We start from the raw sequence: 24,622 nt of genomic DNA, 5'->3' as shown, positions 1-24,622 counted from the left end.
AAATTAAAATTAAAATTAAAATTAAAATTAAAATTAAAATTAAAATTAAAATTAAAATTAAAATTAAAATTAAAATTAAAATTAAAATTAAAATTAAAATTAAAATTAAAATTAAAATTAAAATTAAAATTAAAATTAAAATTAAAATTAAAATTAAAATTAAAATTAAAATTAAAATTAAAATTAAAATTAAAATTAAAATTAAAATTAAAATTAAAATTAAAATTAAAATTAAAATTAAAATTAAAATTAAAATTAAAATTAAAATTAAAATTAAAATTAAAATTAAAATTAAAATTAAAATTAAAATTAAAATTAAAATAAAATTCAAATTCAAATTAAAATTAAAATTAATTAAAATTGAACAGACTCCGATTTTTTTATTAAATATGTTTCGTCCAGCTTTCATTCGAGGCAGAAGTGCGGTTGTGGTAGTGAACGCCGATAAAAGTTCACTACTACAATCACACTTCTTGCTCGGATGACAGCTGGAATGAAAACAAGCAGCATAAAATCTATGCCTAACATTCGTCTAACAGCCCATACTAAAACATGTCTAACGTTAGTCTAATGTTAGACTAACAAGCATGTTTCGAATTTGCAACATGCCTAACAAAAGTGTGTCATATCTGTCTAATTTTAGACTAACATTAGCCAAAAGTGAGACAAAAAGTTAGCCTAACATGCTGGCCAGTTAGTCTCACATTAGGCTAATGTTAGGCTAACCCTCCGTACTGGGGATTGGTTACTTGGGCGGCACCAAAAATCCTATATAGGATTGTCTTTCGAAGAGTGGTTTAACTCTTTGAAAGACAATTGGCTCTGTGATGACCGGGGGTTGACCGGAAGTAGGTCCTACAATAACGGGTGAGTTAGATGTTTCGGATAGCTTCTATGAACAACAAAAATATGTATTATTATTTCTTTCCAAAACATTTTTATTTGTATCATCATCATCTTCATCGTAATCATTGTCTGGGACGAAATTATTCACAAATGCTTATTGTTTGGACAATTCACGCACGCACAGGTCCCATAACTGTGCATGAATCTATAAAGAGAGCTGCGGTAATTCACAACGTCACAGACTTTTTTTGTTATGTTTGTCAATGTTCTCTTTCTTGCTCTCCTCGTTGCTGGAGTAACAAGTCTCTAAATTCACTTACTACATATCATAAAAATCTAACGGGATGAAATGGTTCTTGGTCATGATATCGTTTCTCGGGGTGTTTGCCGCTTTTCGGTAGCAATGGTTTAATTTAAATTTAAAACATAATTTGTGAAGGTTGACCTAAATCAGGTTTTTCAAATAGATTTTTTTTTTCGAAACATATTTGATTTTGAGTATTCTTCAGAAGATTTACAAGATTGAATATGATTTTGGAACTACAAAACAAAGCGGAGCACACACCCGGTTATTCTCGACTCAAACTATCCTCAATTTAGGTCTAATAATCTAACGTACACTGTATACTAGAGTTCATCCGGGTTCGTGGTCGTCCGGATGTCGTTTCTTAGGGACTAATTTGAATATAGTAAGACATGTGAAAGGGAGAAAAGTTTCTTAAATATTAATAATAATAAAAGGGATCGCTATGCCTAAACAGAAGCAAGCAAAGGACGCTGAAATAAAAATTGGTTCACGGTCGGGAATGTGCGATAAGACAAGACAAATGAGCGAAATAAAAACCACAACTGAACAAGAGGAGTTGACAGGTCATGACCTTTTGTCCTTTCAACGTCTTATCAGGTCTTATCCTTTAATCCATGGTTGCACATCGCTATTATTGTCAAAATCTGATTCCATGGCAGTGTTTAAATTAAAATAATGCTTTCCCCTGAATCGGACAAGACGTTCACAAATCGTAGTCCTCTGGGGTAAGACGAAACAATAGCAGTGTGATTCGGCTAATGTAACAAGTGCCTTTTCGTTCAGAGAGTCATGGAAAAAAGGTTCGAGAACTGTACAATAAAAAGATTCTTCCTCCGTATCCCTCGGAAAAGCTTAGCTTTCAGTCCAATCCCCCCCACAGCACACCTAGTCTTTACAGCCCAACCCGGCGGACCAGTTGCAGATCCCGCCGACCGGATCGTAGCTCAGACCCTTCGGACAGGTGTACTCCCAGCCGACGACGCCGCCAATCTCCATCTTTGCGCAAGAGATGAACTTCTTGCACGACAGCGGATGCGGGAAGTTGCCCTGATCGAGACACTCGATGATGCCCGGCCCGTGCATGATCACCTTGACCTGGGAGCTGGTCTTGCCAATGATCCGCTGCTCGCCCTCGTCGTAGTAGTCGTAATCCACCGCTGGCCGGTACGTCCGACCCCCGAAGTCATCCTTCTGCTTGCGGTGGTTCGTCGACGAGTAGGACGACTTCTCGTACGAGCTGGGCTTGCGCTTCCGCGGGGTGTCCTTGCGTGGGCTGCTCGTCACCGGTGAACTACTGTAGAACAAGCTGGGAGTGGTCTGCTGGTAGTAGAACTGCGACTGAGTGGAGATCCGCGGTCGCTGGATCAATTTCTCTGCGGGAGGAAATAAAAATCATCAGTTAGTTAGAGGAAGATCGCGATCGCCGCTCGGGTATTACGTGATCGCCGTGTCGTGCTGTACGGTTCCGAGAAGCTCTGCAGTGTGTAGTCGTGCGTGATGTTGTACTTGTGCGTGGAAGCTCGCTGATGGCTGGCCGGCAGTTCTCCAATGTTCAGCACCTTCATGGCCTGCATTTTTTGGGACTTTTCCACGGGGCTCTCGTCCGGGAACAGGAAGTTACGGCTGGTGGTCGAGGGCAGTGGTGCCCGAGAGATCGTGGTGATCGCACCGACCAGGTCGTCTTCCAAGCTACCGTCGCGATCGCCTTCGCCGATCTGGTTGTAGCGATTCTTGTTCACCAGTTTGCTGTTCTGTCGGATGCTGGGTTCGATTTCCTGATCGACGTCGCTATCCAGTGGCGCTGGACTTTGGTCGTCTAAGGTGGCTGCTGGTGATTCGGTAGCGGTGGAAGGTTTCGCGCGGTTCTTGAAGAACTTGCTGGATGGAGACGCGAAGGTTGTCACTGGCGTAGCCGGAGTGGTAATACGGTTGGCTGGCGGGAATCCAGGACGGCGCTTGAACAAGCTGCTGCGAGTTGTGGTTTCTGCAAAGGGGTAAGAAAATGAAGGATCAAGTTAATTCGTCTTATAAAGTGGTTATCAAAGTTAAAGTTTGGTTGAACGCATCTTATGAATAACTCATACAACAGCGCTGAAGTTTAGTGTGAACCTTTTAAGCAACGTGAAAGCTGTTTAAGACACTCCCTGGAGCTCTATATAGCTTGAAGTGGTTCGTGAGCATACTTTAGCAGTCTCTTAAGCAGCCAGAATGATCTGTTTGGTTGTGAACTGTTAGAACAGGCCACCATTTCGTGAAAAGACCAACCAGTTCATCAATAGTGCCGATTAATTAAACGTTCTGCATACCTCTCGCGACCAGATCCCGGATGAAGTGGTGCATAACATCGGTGTGCTTGGTCCTCTTGGCTCTTGGTTCTTGACCATGTAGTTCCAGCCATGATTGTCTTCTAAAATCGCCACCGGATTGGCAGCGATGTACAGGGTCTCCAAAATGTCGCTGACCCATAATGCTTCAGTTGCCACTGCACTAAGGGCCGATTTCTTCATCTTGGCTTAACCCGGTAAGCAAGGTTTACTCAAAACTCAAATAGTGAAACCTGGTTGAACACTTAACCAGGGTGAAGAAATCACCCCTAAGCGTACGCAACTTCGCTTGATGACAACGACTCGGAGGATTGCTTCTTGCTGCTCCATGACACGGTGCACCCATACACGTTGAACACGTATCCGTATATTGACTTTCGGTCCTCAACGGCAGCAGCCCAATCGGTGTCGGCATTACCGACGAGCGCATCTGCTTGAGTGTTCCTCCGGTAGCGAAGGTCACGCAACTTTGGATCGCTATGATAGCGTACCACTCGCTTTAGGGCGTTCCAGTCTACGGATGACAAATCTTGCTGGAATCGTCCGAGATATCCAAAGAACAAATAACACACGTCTGGCTTGACGCAGAGCATGGTTACCGAGCAGCTCCCGGTATGGCTCACCGGTAGTAGATTCACCACTAAGCCATTGGAGTCCTTTTTGCATCAAAGTCCGAGTGGGATTGCACTCACTCATTCCGAAACGTCGTAGAACCTTCTCGGTATTCGACCTCTGCGACAGTTTTAGGGTACCTCCATTACGGCTGAAGTCGATCCGAATTCCGAGAAAATGCCGCAACTCGGTCATGGCAAATACTGAGGCCAACTTCTTCTGCATCATTTTGATGGTGCTCAGGCTTCTTCCCGCAATGTGATGTACACTCCGCCACCGTTGTGGTACCTCACGCATAGGTAGTAGTCCCTCATCGACCGAACAAAGTTCAGCTTTTCGGTCTGGCTTGTGATCTTTTGGTTCCAACACTGCTGCGATTGCTTGAAACCGTACAGGGACTTCCGAAGCCTGCACGCCATCCCCGAGGATACCACGACACAACCGGAGCACTGATGTAGATGGTTTCCTTCAGCTCACCATGAAGAAAGGCGGACTTCACGTCCATCTGGTGGAAGAAGAAGTCCTTGCGGACACCCACCGCAATGATGATCCTGATTGTTGAGAGCTTGGCTACCGGAGCATACGTTTCCTCGTAGTCCAGTTTCGGCTTCTGCTGGAAACTTTTCGCGATGAGTCGAACCTTGTATTGCACATCATCTCGTCCGTTTTCATCCTCCTTGATACGAATGACCTATTTGGTCTTCACGCTGCTGGGACACGGTACTAACTGACTAACTAACACCTAGTTTTTCTCCATTGAGTGGAGCTCGTTCTGAATGGCATGCATCCCGTCCTCTCGATCGTCTCGATCCAGGGCCTCCTGGTAGATCGCAGGAACATCTAGTTGGGAACGAAATGCAGCAGAGGTTGTGGCAGAGGTAACCCATGACAAAATCAAGGAACTTTCCCGGTGACTTGCGCTTCCGCTCGCTTGACGACTCACCCTGGGCATCGCGTCTCTCTGTTTGCAAAGGGAGCGCGGGGGTAGAAGGTTCAGGTTAATCGTCCTCTTCCGATTCGTCGGAGTCGTTGTCCGTTTCGTAATCGCTAGGCTGTTCGAAGACCGCCTGTTTCTCCGGTAGTTCTACATCCGCTACCAGGCTCTTCCACAGGTTCATCTTCCCCCCTCTTACTCGAACTACTAACGGTTACTCATCTTTCTTTTTGAAATCGTACGGAAACAGGTTTCATCGAAAGGAACGTCACGAGCAATTATCTCCTTTCTTGCTCATCGATTCCATCGATCATGATAACTTCTTGACTCTTGGCATCCAATTTCTTGCAAAGTTAAGCTGATACCCACGCGCAAAAACGAACAGCTTCGACAAATCCGATTTGGATCCGATGCAGTATTCCACCGGAGTGGCAGCATTCGACAATGTCGTTGATAGACTGCGGTTGATGAAGTACACCGCTGTTACTGTTACTTCGCACAACTGTGACTGTGCCTTCGGCGGAAAGTTTCCACCTGGATGCCCTTCGTTTGTAGAAGCTCTTATGTGCGTTCAAGCCATACTCGCGACCTTGGTCCACCGTGTAGACCAGGTCCGGATTAAGAATTGTGGGGGCCCAGGGCCAGCGCGGATGTGGAGGCGCCTCGGAGTACAAATGCCATGATCAAATAAGCTTTTCTTTGTTTTTGTTAATGTTTAGCAAGCAAAAAGATTTTTGTGACGGCCCCTCAAATGTGGTGGCCCGGGGCCCTGCCCCCCTTAGGCCGTTCACAATGCTGTTTTATTTTGTATGGCGTGTTTTAAATTTTTTTAAACTCAGAGGGGGACAGAGGGGGGGGGGGGTCTAGAAATCCCGAAAAACGATGGACGTAATAAATGAATCTTCCCTAGAAGGAGGATGCAAAGGGCGCGTACCGATGAGGATAGAATTGAACAAAGTGAGGCCTACAGGGCGGCTAAATTGACACTGAACAAATATATTAGGACACAAAAATGAGCGCTTCGAAAATCTCTGCCTACAGAGCAGTCATGGCCAAAACGAAGGAAGAGTCATCACCCCCAGAACACTCCCCCGAGATGCTGCAGAGGATTGTGGAAACGCGGACGATATCAGACCATGGGCGAATTGACCAAGGGGAGGTACCCCCAGTGACGAACGATGAGCTCATCGTAACAGCGAAGTCACTCAAGTTGAACAAAGGCTGCGGGTCCGGATGGTATCCCGACGGTAGCCATCAAGTTGGCCATCGAGGCATGCCCTGATATGTTCAGAATGGCTATGCAGATGTGTCTGGACAGAGGCAAATTACCGGAGAGGTGGAAAAAGCAAAGATTGGTTCTGTTGCCCAAACACGGGAAGCCACCCGGCGACCCGTCGGCATACAGACCTATCTGCCTTCTGGACACCTCCGGGAAACTGTTGGAACAAATCATTCTGTCGAGGCTGATGGTCTATACCGAGGAACCAGATGACTCTGGGCTCTCGGATAACCAGTTTGACTTCCGGAAAGGTCGATCGACGGTGGACGCTATTAAGGCTGAAACGGCCGAGATATCGCTCCAGAAAAAGCGTAGAGGAATTCGTTACTGCGCGGTTGTCACGTTGGATGTGAAGAATGCGTTCAACGGCGTCAGCTGGGCCGTTATTGAATGCGCCATTCGTTACCTAAGAGTCCCGGTTAGCCTATGCCGGATACTGGAGAGCTACTTCCAGAATAGGGTGCTAATCTATGACACTGAGGAGGGCAAAAAGAGGTACAACACTCGATACAACATCACCGCGGGAGTACCACAAGGATCAATCTTGGGCCCGGTACTATGGAACGAGGCGTACGATGGCGCATTGAGGCTTACACTTCCAACGAGCGTAAAGCTGGTCGGTTTTGCAGGTGACATTACCCTCACGGTATACGGCGAGTCGTTAGATGAAGTAGAACTGACAGTGGCGCATGCAATTAGTATAATCGAGGATTGGATGAGGTCTCGTCAGCTGGCACTAGCTCACCACAAGACGGAGGTGGTGATGATGAACAACCGCAAGTCTGAATAACAGGCAGTGATCATCAGAGGCGGGCCTAGACACTCATGTACAGCTGTTGAGTGCTCTTGCGAAACGATTGCGGCGTTATGGAGAATGTTCGAAGCGGAAAGAACAAAACCGGATGTTCAACATTAACGAAAGGGAGTTCTACAACTGCATCCGAAACTATAAGCCTGATTATGAACAGGGCCTTCCGGAGATTGGCGACGTCACACAGTTCTGGGCCAATCTATGGGAGAACCCTGTCCAGCACAGCGACGATGGGATGTGGTTAGCAGAAGAAGAGCGACAGTGTAATGAAGTTGGAGACATGACCGCGGTCGTAGTAACCGCTCAGGATATACGTGAAGCTACCCGGTATACCAGAAATTCGGCTGCACCAGGACCCGATTTCGTGCACAATTTTTGGTATAAAAAACTCAAGACGATTCACGGGCGGATGGCGGAATGCTTCAACATGATGCTAGAAGACTCCACGCAGCTACCACAGTTCATTACCAGGGGTATCACTTATCTTCTGCCGAAGGACCAAAACACAGCTGATCCAGCAAAGTATAGACCAATAACGTGCCTTTCAAGTCTGTACAAAGTGCTGTCGTCGGTAATAGCGAGGAGGATACAAGCCCACTGCGATGCCAACAACGTGATGACCGAGGAACAAAAAGGGTGTCGCAAAAACACGCAAGGCTGCAAAGACCAGGTCATCATAGACGCAGTCATTGTGGCTCAAGCCACCGAAAAGCAGAGGAACCTAAGCATGGCGTACATCGACTACAATAAGGCGTACGACTCAGTACCGCACTCGTACCTTCTTAAGGTACTGCATCTGGTCTCTGAAGCAATAGCTTCTTGGTGGTTCCGGAGAGCGTAGGGTTTGGCGACCATAGGAATGTGTTTTAGTGGGTCGAGGAGAGAGTAGTCCTGGCTTCTACCGGCATTGTAGAAGACGGCCTCATCCCCACACTACCCTAACCTTCCTGTTAGGGTGTCTGATGAGCAGATTTATCCCCCTATGGTTTAGAAGGAAAAAAAAAAAAAAAAAGGTACTGCAGTTGTACAAGGTAGACGGGAACGTCATCAGGCTGATGCAACACGCTATGGGGATGTGGAGCACGTCCCTAAAAATTACCGACGGAACAGCTGTGTTGCGGTCCAGAACTCTCAGCATCAGGAGGGGGATATTTCAAGGCGATACCTTTAGTCCGCTATGGTTCTGCCTTGCGATGAACCCCCTCAGCAGAGCACTCAACAAATGCAACTATGGCTACCAACTGAAAAGTGGGGGAAGGAGTACAAGAATAACCCACACCTTCTTTATGGACGACCTGAAGCTGTTTGCGGAATCAGTACAGAGGCTGCATCAACTGTTGCAGCTTGTGACGGTGTTCAGCAACGATATCCGGATGGAGTTTGGAATTGACAAATGTCGGTCAGTACATCTTTGCCGGGGTCAAGTAGTGGACGCCAGCTGCTTCCGCGTCAACGAACAGGAGGAGATTCGGAATATGGTTGAAGGCGAAGCGTACAAATACATCGGTTTCCTGCAGCTGAGAGGTATTCGCCACACAGCGATCAAGAAGGAACTGCAGGACAAGTTCTTGCATCGTGTCAACTGTGTTCTGAGGAGCTTTCTGTCAGCTGACAACAAGGTGAAGGCGATCAACACGTTTGCTGTGCCCCTGTTGACCTACAGCTTTGGGGTGGTAAAGTGGACCAAGACTGACCTCGAGGCGTTAGAACGAGCAGTACGAGAGGCGTTCACCAAGCACCGCATGCGCCATCCAAAGTCGTCCATCGAGAGAGTCACCCTACCACGCGCAGGAAGAGGCGTCACCAATATCCAGGCACTATGTGTCTCCCAGATCCAGCAGTTGCGGGCATATTTCATAGAAAGCCAGAACCGTCATGAAATGTATCGCACTGTATGTGAAGCTGACCACGGTTACAGCGCCCTGCATCTGGCGCAGGAGGATTACCAGCTGAACTGCGACATCAAGACCGTTGACGAGATGATCGTAGCGTGGAAGCAGAAGGAGTTGCATGGTACGCACCTCCATCAACTGGAGCTCGAGCACATCGATAAGGCGGCGTCGAACGCGTGGCTGGTGCGGGGTGACCTCTTCTCCGAAACAGAAGGTTTCATGGTAGCTATCCAGGACCGGGTAATTGCGACGAAAAACTATCGGCTGTACATATTGCACGAAGACGTGGAGGACCGTGCAGGAAGTGCAATTCAGTAGGAAGAACGATCGAGCATGTCGTTGCAGGCTGTTCAGTGTTAGCTGGATCTGCCTACCTCGATCGTCACAACGAAGTTGCCAAGATTGTGCACCAACAGCTTGCTTTAAAGCACAACTTGGTCGACAGACCAAGTACCCTACTACAAGTACCAGCCGGACCCGGTTCTGGAAAATAGTTGCATAAAACTGTACTGGGATCGCGAGATTATTACGGACGTCCTCATTCGTGCCAACCGGCCTGACATTGTGGTTTACGACAAAAGGATGAAGCGGTAACCCTCATCGAAATCGCTGTACCGTTAGACCATAATGTCCAATCAACGTTCTCCGGCAAGATAACCAAGTACCACGACCTAGCGGAGGAGTTGAAGCAGATGTGGCACTTGGAGGACGTCCGTATAGTTCCGGTTGTCCTCTCGGCAACCGGAGTTGTCCCTAAATCTCTCCTAAGGTCCCTAGACGAGCTGGAATTGAAGAAGGACCTGAACAGCATCCTGAAAGCGGTGATTCTTGGAACCTGTAGTACAGTTAGGCGGTTCCTGAATCACCACAACTGACATCCGAAGCAGACTCATTAGGATAAGCTTAACAAACCGGCTAATGAGATCAGGGTCGTGCAATTTCGAAAGGAAAACATGACGTACGACGACTGTAGCAAATCGTTTCCCATGCGAACGGACTGCTGTGATGCTTCATCTCTCACCCAGCAACACACTCGTTCGTTGCTGCTACAGAAACAAGTGTGTATGAAACATGGGATGATACACTTGGATTTTCGTTTCATTTATGAGTCATTGAAATACTTCAACATGCTAAAAAAAATAGCACCACATTTTTAAATAGTGGTGCACGCCAATAGAATGATAATTATGTTTTATGAAAGAGGATAACAAATTCGACCACTTAAATCCAATTAACCGGCGCCCGTAACCATTGAGAGACTAGCGCGCACCAGTGAGACACTAATGCTCTGACGGGTGAAGCACAAGCAATGCGACCGGGTGGGAGACTACCGAGTGCTACAATGAGTGGAAAAGTTTTTTTTTAACGACCGAGTCATTAGAAAAATGTATGAAACACTTGAAGTGACTCATTCAAATGTTGCATGAAAGTGTATCATTGAAACGAAATTGTACGCCCCTGAATGAGATCCACAGAGCCTAATCCCCTTTGGCATTCCGATTGCCCGGGGTAGGTGAAAGTTTCCAGCAATTTTTGCTGAGAAGTGCCAAAACTCTATAATAATAATAATAATAATATAGTTTCGGAACTGGACTTTGATGTCTGATCTCTGTGGTTCAGGCTTGACCACATCTCCTGCGCACTGCGTTTGTCCCGAACAACTTCCAGAACTTCATCCTTGACTTCATCCGCCAGGAATCCAACGATGAAACTCTTCGTTTGCCGATACTACACGTCGAATTTTGGCTTCGTCGCTGCCACTTCTGGCGGGTCCCCCGTCAGGATCCATAGCACGCCAGTCGAATCCATAAACATCTTGACGCGGAAACTCCAATTCTCGAATTCTGGTCCACCGGAGTTCTGGGGGATTCCGTGCGCAGTTTCCTTGGGGTGCCCATAACCTCATGTAGGTAGCAGAGAAATCACGAACAAACTTAATTTATAACAATTTAACTACTATGAACTTGACGGTTGGCACAGATGGTTGGTTTAGAACTCACTGGCCAGTTGTGCTGAAGCTTTCTATCTGCTAAGACGTCGTTGGACAGAGCTCCGTGTACAGATTATTGAGCAAATTTAATTTGCTACAATCTAAAGCAAGTGATGGTGCAAGTTGCATACCGCGAGAATACCTTCAAGGTAGATTTATCTAAATTTGCAAAACGTCCGAGTTTTGAGGATATTCATAATTTCGTTTTTCGAACTGTTGGACTGCAACAATGGCAAGTGAAACGATTGCAGATGAGCCACATACATCACTGTGTGTATGTCAAATGTGTAGATCTGCCTACAGCTCTACAAGTGGTTGAACAACACAACGAACGCACCGAATTGGAAGTCGACGGAACACGTTACAAAGTCTGTCTGGCGATGGACGATCAACGCACAGAGATTAAAATACATGACCTCTCCGAAAATGTGACAAATGACGATATTGCTACATACTTCAACGGTACGGAGAAGTGCACAGTGTGAAAGAATGCGTATGGGGGAAAAATTTTGCCGGCAGCGGAATTTATTCTGGGGTGCGTGTGGCAACAATGACACTCAAAGACCACATCAACTCTTTTGTCACTATCAGATCAGAACAAACCTTGGTTACTTATACCACACAGCCAAAATCATGCAGGTACTGTAAGCAACCGCTACATACTGGTAGATCTTGTGTGAACAATAAAAAAGTTACACAACCCGTAACTAAAAACAACAACCCACTGTGCGATACTCGCCCCGCAACACCAACAACGACTAAAGCTGATGACGCACAACATACTGCGAAACGGAAGAATCAGACCCAGCAAATACAACCGCAGATCAATACTGAACAGAACGAACAGAATGAGCGATCACCACCACGGAAGAAAGCTGATCTTTGCCGAGAAACGATAACGACACCAACGAAGCAGAACGACAAACAATGCGTAACTGACGGAGTAGAGGATAGCGATATGGAAACGTGTACGGATACCTACTGACACCGATCCCGATCCAAAAGATGTGGAAGGATGGCTTGCTGTATATAGTAGACGATCACGACGGATGGAAAAAAAGTTGGCCAAATATGAAAAATTGAATATGTAATTGTTATAGAATGTTGAATAAAGCCCGACCCGAATGATCCTTTGGATTAAAAGGTCGTAAATTAAAACAAAAAAAAAAAAAATTCACTGGCCAAGTGGCCAAGGTGAAAATCCGCACCAGTTGATTATTTGGTTACTATGGTTACCATTCCGATGAGTATGATTATGACAACTACGCATGCGCAATGACATTCCGGAAGTCATAAACTCCCAGACTGCCTACTTAGTTTTTCACAGTTTGTGATTTTATCTGAACTTCTTGGAACTTGAATATTTTTTTAGCCCTTGGCTAGTTTATCTCGGGATCCACGGTTTGTCGGGAGTGGGATTCGAACCCAGGTCCTCGGCGTGATAGTCACGTGGTTTAACCATCACACCATGTCCGCCCCACAACTTAAAAGTGTATTTTGTTACAGAAAGCAAAAATTTTGATTATTTTGGTAATAACAGCTATAACTCACGCATATTTTATAATTCAAATTGGCAAAGTTTGTGACCTTGTTTGTGTCCGTGTTTGGACTTTATTGTCCATGTCGTGCAATACAATCGAGTACAATAGTACATAGTCGGTTCCATAACTGTTGCGAATGATTCATTTCAAATCTTTTTCATAGATCACAACCAACTCGAAGTAACAAAACCGGCACCAGAGGGTAGCCCGGGTGGCGTAGAAGGAGATATATGAAAGGAAATTAACCCTATGGGGTCGGCCACATATTTCCCCTCTGGAATAATGTTTCATGCTCGTGAAGAAATTATGTCTTTCTTGAAAACAACTCCCCGTCGCGTCGCGGCACGGTCGGCTAGACCCTCAACTCAATGCTTGTTCATGGCCGGGAGTGCACCTCGCGCACCTCTCTTGACCATTGAAAGAGGTAGGTACTTGCGGCGCCGACTAGAGTGAGTGTAGTAATAGTAACGATCCATTAGAGACCGCCAAACGTGCACAAGGGGATCGAAAAGCATGTTTGCATGCTGCTGAGAGCGCTCGGATCCCGCAAAACAATTACATGTTGGCGGTGGTGCTGTTATTCAATGGTAATCCCAGAAGCCTTCACCACCCTCAAGTGTCCGTCTTGGTATGAAGACTCATAGGCAACTGGATGTAACATGGTCCACTACACGAATTTCTTCTGGCCTGCTTACTCTCACACGAAATTTGACGTTTGAGCGGTGTCGGCACCTCTCAAACGTCAAATTTCGTGTGAGAGTAAGCAGGCCAGAAGAAATTCGTGCAGTGGACCATTTGGGATTTTTCTTGCATCGTATAAATTTTTGGCTACTGGGTTGTTCTGACTTGTTGATTGATAGAACAACTCGAACCTCAAAGGATTTCATTCAGTCTCTGTTAACTATTTCATACGGGGGCACTAGTAAGAAATAATTGGTGTAGCCTTGGGTGTACCTCTGGTGGTAATATATAAAACTAACATCATTTTGAGATCTCTCAAAAAAGAACAACCTATGAAAATTTCTCCTGTGTTGTGTCGGTTTGTCACGGTAACAGAGATAAACGACAAAGGGGAGTGATCAGCACTTTTCTTAAGACGAACCTCCTAAAGCAAAAGCATTATCCGAGCATCGGAGTGTGTCACATGTTTCTATAGATAATGTTTCTTATGTGCACACTGCACTGGAAGCAGCATGTGCACCACAAGCAGTAAGCATAAAATTACTATTTGACAGGCATGGTTGGAGAGTGGGGTCTCCAGTTAGCCTAGTGGTTAAGGCTATGGATCGCCAATCCAGAGACGGCGGGTTCGATTCCCGTTCCGGTCGGGGAAATTTTCTCGACTCCCTGGGCATAGTGTATCATTGTACTTGCCTCACAATATACAAATTCATGCAATGGCAGGCAAAGAATGCCCTTCAATTAATAACTGTGGAAATGCTCAAAGAACACTAAGTTGAAGCGAGGCAGGCCAAGTCCCAGTGGGGACGTAGAGCCATAAAGAAGAAGAAGAAGAAGAAGAAGAAGAAGGAGGTTGGAGAGTGACAGTTGTGGAGTGTCGATGGAGCGTAATTAACTTCTTCATTTGCCGTCGTCACCGTCAATCGCGCTGGCGATCGTCATCGAATCGTGTTGCTCTTTGTTTGTAACCGCGATCCGATCTTGAGATAAAACGTGCGTTCGAGGGCGCAATAATTGGATCGTGATCTATCGGAGGGTATGATCTTTCACTTTCTTTCGATGCTTGCTGCTCATTAAGTTGAGACGAAGTATTGTTTGAGATGTTGATTTTGCAAAAACTTTTTCATACCAAGGCGTGACTTACGTTTTCTATACGTTACAAAGAGTGGGGAGAGAACAGGGTAAAATGCATCCCTTCAAAGATTTCTCCTATGATTCCTTCAGATTCCTCTAAATGTTCAGAGTTCCTTTAAAAATCTCTTCATGAGTTCCTTCATGTCTCTAGTAGTTTCATCCAGGAGGATTCAGAAGATCCCTCAGGGATTCCCATAGCAGGGCCTTTTGAGATTATTTTAGGAGTTTCTTCACGGATTCCTTCTGAAGTTCCTTTAGGAATTGCTTAAGTTCCTTCAGAGAATCCTCCAGGAGTTCCTTAACGAATTCCTCTAGAATTCCAATCAGGGATCACTCTTGACATTCCTTTGGGGATCTCCCTAGGAGTTTCTTCAGGACTCGCTCCAGGTTATCACTCCAGGAGTTCCATCAAGGGTTCCTACAAGAGTTCCTTCTGAGATCCCTATTGAAATTGATTCGGGGAGTCCTTTCGGAATTCCTTCGGGATGCCTCATGGAGATTTTTCAGAGATTCTTCCAGGAGTTTTTATATGCATTCTACTAGGAGTTCCCTCATGTATTCCTAAAGGATTTTCTCGAGGGGTTAACTCAGGAGTTTCTTCATGGAGCTCCCCAGTAGTTCATCAGGAGGATTCAGGGATGCCTCCAGCTGTTTCATCAGGGATTCCATCAGAATTTCCTCAACTATTCCAACAGGAGTTCCCTCAAGTTTCTTCAGAGATTCTTTCAGGAAGCATTCAGAGATGGCTCCTAGAAGTTCCTTCAGGAGGTCCTTTGGAAATTAGTCTAAGAGTTCCTCTAGGAATTGCTTCTGAAGCTCCTTCAGGAATAGCTACAAAAGTTCCTACAGGCAAGGTTGCGACCATTCATTTGCAAAGATTTACATTCATTTGCTATTATCTCAGTTGAGAAGCATGCTATCGAAAAACAATGTATGGATGAATTTAACCTTGTAGTTTTATCCGAAAGTTTGCCGAAAAACATTGGGGTCGCAAACGTATACCAAAGTCGTGAGCGAGCTGTGAAGGCTACTCTCCAAGCGGTGAATGTAAATTTCATTCACGCTGTGGAAAGTTACCTTCACAGCTCGCTCATGACTTTGGAATGCGTGTGCGACCCCAATGTTATTCGGCAAACTTTCAGATAAAACTACAAGGTTAAATTCATCCATACATTGTTTTTCGATAGCATGCTTCTGAACTGAGATAATAGCAAATGAATGTAAATTTTCGCAAATGAATGGTTGCAACCTTGCCTACAGGGGTTAGTCAAGGAGTTCCTTTACAGATTCCTCCAGGAGTTCCTCCAGGGATCTCTCCTGATTGTCTTTCATAGATTCTTTCAGGAGCATCCAAAGATACCTCCAGGAAACTTCAAGGGTTTTCCAGAAATTTCTTGCGATTTCCTGAAGGAATATCTTAGATTCAGGGGACGCTAGGTAAGCATGCAAAAATGAGCATTTTTAACTAGCTTTATTTCGCGATAAGAAAGAAAGTTCTAGTCTCAAGCAAAGTTGTTCAGAAGGTCGATTTCTTCATAAAGATAAGCAGTTTGGTTTGCAATTCTGCCGCTAGGAGACGCTAGTAAGCATGCAAAAGAGAGCATTTTTAATCAACTCTATCTCACGATCCCGATAATATAGAAAGTTCTAGTCTAAGGCAAAGTTGTCAGAAAGTCGAGACTTTGACTCATGAGTTTGTATTTTCATGTTTCCGTTGACCGAAGAGTCTAGATGCTGGAATATTTCCTCTACCCGCAAAATTACGCTAAAAACGTTTTTGGTTCCCAGGTCCAAAAGTTTGTTAAGATTTATAGCCCCTTCGTTGTTAGGTACGACAATCATCAAATGAAAGTATTTTGAAACCTCGTTTGCATGTTTTCTTGTACCGTTTGACGAAAAAAAAAAGTTGAACCAGTCAGTGGATGACTTGTGGAGACGTGGGGTAAAACAATCTTCATTAGTCTTGTCGTCAAACGGCTGTCGATGTGAAAACCGTCGGAAGCGGAGGGGATCAAGAGTCACGTAATATACAAATTGTACCGTCACGAAACCCTCCTCGAGCAAGACGACGACGACGACGACGACGACGATTGCACTTCTCGCTTAAACAGTTGAGATGCGCTTAAGTTAGATGATGGCTCTTCGCCGCATCTTTTGAAGCAATGAGTCTTTGTCCACTCCATCGGACAACAAGCTTTTCTACAATCATTCGACGTCCGTCGTTCATCACGCTCCGTACCGGGGCTTCTATCGTCACTCTTCATCAAATCGGCAGATGAATACCAAACAAGCGACGATCCGAGTCTCTCGGATCAAAGAAAAAAGCGTGTTCACATTCTGCCTCTGGCGCTGGCAGCATCCCTCGGACACGATCCAAACGACAACGGCGGCTAGCTTGAGGTCGTCGTCAGTGATTGACGGACCAACCGCGCGCGTCTCCACCACCGAAACCAACCAGCACTCGGGCCAAATTTCGCAACCGATGACATCTCTGCTGAAGCGGTCGGACAACCCTCGGGGCCTTTTGAATGCCACATTACTCAACCTCTTCGAGATTCGGTCGACCCGGGAAGGAGGGGTCCCCCCATGGTAGCATGCATGATACATACAACCTCGATCTCGTGGTCGGTCGATCTTCGTCTATGCTGCAGGTATCTCCAATTCATCTGCTAATGACTTGCCCAAATTTATACATCCCCCGGCCGCGGCGGTGGCGGTGACGGCGTCGGCAGCGATGTGGGCCGAATGCACGCCTCCGACAGAGGTTTCTGTCGCGGCGTGGCGGATGAGGAAACCAGTTTCAGGTTTCGTTACAGGGTCTTGTCAAAAATGCGTTGGGGTTGAGAATGATTACGCAATCCATCGGAATGGGCAAGCAACAACGTAGCTGCGTCTGGCTTCGGTCACCCTGTTGGAGAGCGCTTCGTGCAACAGCGGCAGTCTGAAATGCAATCAAATTATTACGTCACCGCAGGAATTCCTACAGGAATGGAATATCTCCATCAATTTCACCAGGGATTCTTCCTGGAATTGCTCCTTCAAGCAATTCCTCCAGGGATTCATTCAGGAATACATCCAAGGATTTCTTCAGAAGTTCCTCAAAGTGTTCTCCAGGAATTCATCGAGGAATTTCTCCTTCAGAGATTCTTCTCTAGGATTTCCTTGAGGCATTCATCCAGGAATTCCTCTAAGGATTCCTCCAGAAATTCAGGGATTCCTCCGAGAATTCCTGCAGAGAATTCTGAGGTATTACTAACAGAAACCCCCTGGAATTTATCCAGGAACTCCTTCAGAAATTCCTCCAGAAATTCTGCCACGAATTCATCCAGGGAATCCTCCAGAAACTCCTACAGGAATTCGCCCAGGTATTCTTCCAGGTCTACCTTGATATCTTGTTGGCTACAAAGTAAATTTACTCCAACGCTGAGCGTATATAGTAGTGCACCATCTTCGTCGGTCTTGGGCGATGTTTCTTCAGTTTCCCCGAACGTGTAGGGATCAAGGGCGTAGCCAGCTTTTCGGCCAGAGGGGGGGGGGGGGGGGGGGCAAGCATTCTTAGCAAATGTGTACCTACTAGCTTTTACAACTAAACGCAATACGATGAAAATAAATATAATAACATTATATTCTAAAAGCATTATTTAACCCTTCAGCAGTCACTCTGTTGTATGTACTTTGTACAATACGTTAAAAAAGCTCGCCTGATCTACATGAATCAACGTGGTTCTGGTAACAGTGACTAATTTTTGGAAGATTAAGTATTTTTATTTACTCGTGCATTATTTTGCTCTGATTTTTTTGTTAATGTCTACAAAACATTCATGAGAAATTATAGTTGAAATCTTTTGGGAATTATGAACTTTTTGAGTACTAACCTAGAATCTCCTGGTTCCTGTATGAGTCTTTTCAAGCTATCTTCCAATACTATTCGCTGGAGGAATTCTTCCAGAAGTTTTTGAAGAAATTAAAAAAAGAATCCTCAGGTAATCCTGGAGAAGTTCTTGGGTACATCCCTGAAAAGATGATTGAACGATTTCTGAAATTTCCAAAGGAACTATTGAATGAATTTTTGAAGAGAACCCGAGAGGAATTTCTGAACAAATCATTTGTAGAATTTCCGGAGCACTCCCTGGAAGACTTCCTGGATAAATCCCTGAAGAAACACCTGAATGAATACCTGGAACAATTCCTACAGGAATGCCTAGAGAATCCCTGGAGGAATTCCCGGAGGATTCCCTGGAAGAATTTCTGAAAGTATTCCTGGAGGAATTCTAGATTGAGTTTAAATAAGGGCGAAAGTAACATGAGCGAGTTCTTTTCATCGACTCTCTCTTCTTCAAATTAACATTGACAAGAAGCAAGTATGGTTGAACTTTTGGGTCATAAAACGCTAGGTTGCGATGCAATCTAGCGTCTAAGTGTAAAAAAGTTCGATTGAAATTGCATCTTGTCACTTTAATTTACAGAAGAGAGTGTCGATAAAGAGAACTCGCTCATGTTACTTTCGCCCTTATTTAAACTCAATCTAGAATTTCTGTATAAATTATGGGAGAGAAGAAAATATACCCAAAGAAATATCTGAAGAGATCTCATGAGGAAATCCAAGAAGAAATCCTAAATAAATTTCTAGAGGATTCCTTTCAGGAAATTCTGGAGAAATTCCTGGAGGAATTCTGGAAGGTATTCCTAGAAAAATTTGAAAAGCAATCTATCCTAAAGCCCTAAAGTCCTAAAGGAAATCTTTGAGATATTTGAGAAGGAATCCGTGGCGTAATTCTTGAAGGAATCCCTGGAGGAATTCCTGAAGCAATTCCTTGGAAAATCTCTAGAGAGAATCCTGGAGAAACTTCTGAACAAATTCCTGGCGTAATTCCTGAAAGAATTCTTGGATAAGACCCAGCAGGAATTATTGGAGAAGTTCCTGAAGAAATTTATTGGATGAATTCTTGGAGCAATCACTGAAAAAAATCCAGGAGAAATCTCCAAAGGAATTCTGGGAGGAATTGCTGGAGAAATTTCTGAAAAAAACCATGATAAATTTCAGGAGGATTTTCTGGAAGAACCCTTGGAGGAAATTATGGAGGAATTGCTGGAGGAATTTCTAGAGGAATTCTTGAAAGAGTTACTGGATGAATTTCTAGAGGAATCTGTAAAGGAATTCTGGGAGATTTCTATTTCTTTTTCTGTTATTTTTCAATTTCTGAAAAAAATCATTAAGAAGTTGCTGGAGAAATTTCTAGCGGAATTCCTGGAGAAATCCTCGAAAGAATTCCTGGAGGAATCCCTGGGGAAACCCTTGAAGAAATTTGTGAAGAAATCCCTGAAGGAATTTCTGGAGGAATACCTGGGGGAACCCCTGATAAATTCCTGAAGGAATTCCTGGAGAACTTTCTACAAGAATTTCCGAAGAAATCCCCAGAGAACTTCCTGGAAGAATCCTTTAAGGAACTTCTGGAGGATTTCCTGGTGGAATCTGCGAAAGATTTTCTGGAGGAATCGATGGGAAATCCCTGGAGAAATTCGTGGAGAATCCTCTGGAGGAATTCCTGCAGAAATGCCTGGAAAAATCCCTATAGGAAGTGCTAACATAGATTCTAAAGGATATCCAGGAGCAATTCCTAGAGGAATTCCTGGAGGAGTTCCTGAAAAAATCCTGGATAATAGCCTAGAGGAATGCCTAGAGGAGTTCCTAGAGACATTCCTGTGGTAATTTCTTGAGGAATCCATGATGACATTCCTGTAAGATTTATATTATTTTTATATTTCTGAAAAAAATCCCTTGAGAAAACCCTGGAGGAATTTCTAGCGGAACTTTTGGAGGAATCCCTGGAGGAATCTCTAGAGGAATTCCTAGAGGAATCACGGAAAAAAAATCTTAAGGTATTCCTGACGAATTTCCTGGAAGAGATTTTGTAGACATCCCTAGAGGATTTGCTGGAAGAAACCTTAGAGGAACTTCCGGAGGAATCTTTAAAGGATTTCCTGGAGAAATCTCTGGGAAAATCCCCGGTGAAATTCGAGGAGAAACTCATGGAGGAATCACTGAAGCAATTCATGAAGAAATCTCAGGAGAAATTCCTGGAGAAATGCCTGGCGGAATCCCTAGAAGTTTACAAAGGGTAACCCTGGAGAATTTCTTAAAAAAAAACAAGAGGATTTTCTGGAAAAAAATCCTAAGAACAATTGCTGACATAATTTCTGAAGGGCGTCCAGGAGCAATTTCTGGATCAATTCCTAGAGAAATTGCTGGAGGAATTCCTGAAGAAATTCTTGAGATAATTCCAGGAAAATTTCCTGGATAAAATCCTGGAGGAGTGCCTGGAGAAATTCCTGGAGGAATTCTACAAACAACTACTGAATAAATTGCTGGGGGAATCTAGATGAACCCTGGAATAAATTTCTGAAAAATAAACCCTGAGAAATTCCTGGAGGAATTTCTAGCGAAATTTCTGGAGGAATTCCTAAAGAAATCCTCGGAGGAATTTGTGAAGGCATTCCTGGAGGAATCCTTGGAGAAATTCGAGGAGAAATCCCTAGAAAAATCCCTGAAGAAATTCCTGGAGGAATTTTTATCGGAATTCCTAAAAAATCCCAGCATCAATTCCTGGAAGAAAAGAATTCTTGAAGGAATTCCTGAAAATTTTATAGAAGGTACCTACAGAAAATCCTGTAAGAATTTCTGAAAGAATCCCGGAAGGATTTCCTGGAGAAATACCAGGATGAATTGCTGACATAATTTATGACGAAATTCCTTAATTACTTCCTGGTGAAACTCCTGCAAGAATCCCTAAAGAAATTCCTGGAGCAATTTCTCGAGGAAACTTTGGAGAACTTCCTGGATGAAATCCTGGAGAAATGCTTGCATGAATTTCTGAAGGAATTCCAGGAAGAATTCTTGTAGCAAACCCTATAGAAACTTCTGGTAGAAATTGAAGGAGTCCTTGAAGCAATTCCTGGAGGAATATCTGGTGGAATTCCTGAAGAAATCGTTTAAAAAAAATCCTGGAGAAATCTCTGCTAGAATCCAAGGAGGAGTCCCTGAAAGAATGTCTGGAAAATTTCGTGGAAGTATGCCTAGTATTACTGGTGAAATTCTTGGAGGATTCTCTGAGATAGTTCCTGGAAAAATCTTTGAAAGTATATTTGAAAGAGACTCCTACCTCTGAAAAAATCCTTGGAGGAATCCTTTAAAGATTTCCTAGATAAATTTCTATAGAAATTCCTGGTGCAATTCTTGGAAGAATTCCGGAAGCAATTACTGGAGGAATCTCTCGAGCAATACATGGAGGAAGTTCTGAAGGAATGCATTGCAATCCTGGAGGATTTTTTAGAGGAATCTCTGAAAAAAAAATCTTGTGGGTATTCTTGAAGAGATCCCTGGAGATTATCCTAGAGAATTGCCTGTAGGAATCTTTTGAGGAATTTCTGTCGGAATCTAGATGAATTCCTGGAGGATTTTTTAGAAAAATCCCCGCAGGAATTTCCAGAGGAATCCCTGGAAAAAATCCTAGAGTAATTCATGAAAAATTTCATGGATGAATCTAGTGAGGAATACGTAGAGGAATACCAGCAATAATTCCTAAAGAAATCGCAAATGGAATATTTGGAGAAATTCTAGAGCAGTCCTTAGAAGAGTTCCTGAAGAAACTCCAGAAGGAATCCAGGAATAAATTTCAAGAGGTATTACTAAGGGAATCCCTAAACAGTTCCAAGGAGGAAGTCCTGAAGGAATCCTTAAAAGAGTTCTTGGGTGAATCTTTGGAGGATTTTTTTTAAATAAGTTGTTCTAGAAAGAATCACAGAAGTAATTCACGAGTTAAGTCCTGCAGAAATTCTTTTAGAAATCCATGGAGGAATCCAATAGGGATTAACGGAGGAATCTCCAGAAGAATTCCTTGCGGAATTTCTGGTGGAATCTTTCGGAGGCATTTCTGAAGCAATTCAATGATTAGTTTTAAGGGGAATCCCTGCAGCAATTCCCAGAGGAATCCCTGGAATAATTCTTGGAGGAATCTCTGAAGAAATTCGTGGAGGAATTCTTTGAGAAATTCCTGGAGGAATCCCAAGAAAAATTCCTGAAGAAATTGCAGATAGATTCCTTGCAATCCCGGAATCGAAGTGATTCCTTGAGGCATTCCTAAGGGAATCCCTAAACAGTCCCTGTAGGAAGTACTGGATTAATTCCTGACAGAATTCCAAGAGGAACTCCTGAAGGAATTCTAAAAAGTGTTCCTGGGGGAATCCTTGGAGGAATTTTTAAAATAATCCTTGGAGTTGTTTCTGAAAGAAACACAGAAGAAATTCCCAAATTGTCCCGGAATGTCTGAAAAAATCCCATGAGGAATCCCGGAAACAATCCTATGAAAAATTTCCTGCAAGGGTTTTTGGAAAAAAATCCAGCTGAAATATTTCGAATTATTCCAGATTGATTTCTGGATAATTTCCTGAAGAAATCTGTGAAGGAACACTTACAGAAATACATAAAAGAATTTCTATAGACGGCAATTCCCTGGAGAAATTTCTAGCGGAAATATCGAAAAAAATCACTGGAATAATCACTGGAGGAACCTCTATAGATATCCCAGGAGAAATTCCAGGAGGAATGTCTGGTGAAACTCGTAGAGAAATTCTTGAAAAATTCTCTGGAGTAATCCATGAAACACTGAAGGAAGCTATGGTAGGAATTCGTCAATGTATCCTTGCAGAAGTATCTGTAAAAATTTCTGTAGTAATCGTGGGATGAATTCTTGATGCATTTCTTGGAACGACCCCTAAAATCACAGACAAACAGACGTAACACTCTTCAAAACGACTTGGCACATGCATTTAACGATCAATTCAAATCTCATTTGATTTGCGCGATCCTTCCACCAGAGGCGCTAGTGTTCGATCGCTTTGACGATTGCCAGTGTACACGTTGCTGAATGATGCAAATGAAAATAGAGTACTGCAATCACCTGATCTAACCTCACTTTGTGTGACAGTTCAGCGAGCTTGTTTACAAGGTGTTAGAATTTTTACCAAGGGGTGAAAACTAAATTTACGTTCTCCGTCTCGTAACCGTTATGATACGGAAATATCGATTACATTCATCTCTACTAATACAAAATTAATCATCCAACTACCGTTTTACTGAAATTATATCGAAAAACAGTTTTGCCGGATCTCCGCCAGAGACTAAGTCCATGTAAACAAGCTAGCTGAACTGTCAGTGCACGGCTTCGTGACGTCATCTTGCAGTATCCTATTACTGGCGATTTGTGTAGTAGTGTGCGTGTTAGCAAACGTCAAATCAAAATCCATCATGGCCGACAGTGTCTCGCGCGATTATACCAACAGATGGCAGTGTGCTCATAAAAAAGACACCGGGCAAAAGTTTTTGATGAATTTCCTTTAAGAGTTACGTCTGTTTGTCTGTGCTAAAATCATCACTATCGGAACCCTGCAAGATGTCGATGGAAAAATTCATGAAAAGAAATTCCTGCAGAAGTCCCTTGTGGAATTGTAGAAAGAATCTCTGAGAAGTTCCTGAATAAATGCCTAAAGAAATTTCTGAAGGTGTCCTTGAAAGAATTCCTAAAGAAATCCCAGGTTTTTTGCTCGTATCATGACGTTTGTTTGAATTGAATACTAGTGAAAACTTGTGTAGCAGTAGCACATATCTGCACTCTATAGTAGCATATGGTTCTACAAAGTCGTACCGGAACCGGCTTCGGTATATCTGGGAAATTTGGCATGCTGTTTTTGTATTCCAACATCACAAAATTTAGCCTTTCAACCAAGCTCGTTATTTTGTAAAATTCTATGATAAGATTTAAGTGGTTCTCTTGGAGAAATTTCCAGTGGTTTTTGAGTAAAAAAGGTTTGGTAATTGTATATAAAAACCTTAGTTATAAAAATAGTTTATTTTTTGAGATATTTTTTTTGAACTCTTTGGATAATCTTTAAGTTGGCTCGTTTGCGGACGCCTTCGAAGTCACCGACCTCTACCTGATTCCCTGCTGAATATTGTTGAACCCACTGAAATTTGCCGTATTTTAAATGTTTCACAATATTCGCATCTTTGTACACTTGGTAGAACTCGTGATTCATGTGTCTGCGCCACATATAATTTTCTTGTTTCCCACCGAGAATTGTCTGCAGCACTTTGCACTCAAGAACTCCGAAAGCTTTTCGATCTACCTCCTTTAACCCTTATGTGGCCGACAGGGTATCGGGTACCCAGCACCCATTTAAAAAGCACGGTGTAGAAAAAAGTTAAAAGTTTGTCG

The 24,622-nt window shown here is 43.7% G+C and overlaps 1 protein-coding gene across 1 annotated transcript in view; it reads right to left on the bottom strand.

Moving 5' to 3' along the window:
* Nucleotides 1–914: 914 nt before the first annotated feature.
* The window catches only part of LOC115256582 (mucin-5AC-like), a 385,160-nt gene continuing 361,452 nt past the window's right edge, over nt 915–24,622 (bottom strand). The window contains exons 10-11 of the mRNA XM_029855360.2: nt 2,592–3,137; nt 915–2,526 (exon numbers count right to left, since the gene is read on the bottom strand). Of these exons, the coding sequence (XP_029711220.2) occupies nt 2,039–2,526; nt 2,592–3,137 (1,034 nt within the window). The 3' untranslated portion in view covers nt 915–2,038. The remainder of the gene's footprint in view (nt 2,527–2,591; nt 3,138–24,622) is intronic.

The sequence above is a fragment of the Aedes albopictus genome, chromosome 1, assembly GCF_035046485.1.
Source record: "Aedes albopictus strain Foshan chromosome 1, AalbF5, whole genome shotgun sequence".
In the NCBI taxonomy this organism is placed as follows: domain Eukaryota; kingdom Metazoa; phylum Arthropoda; class Insecta; order Diptera; family Culicidae; genus Aedes; species Aedes albopictus.
Note: the sequence above shows the minus strand (reverse complement) of the source record. Positions and strands in the feature narration are given on the sequence as shown.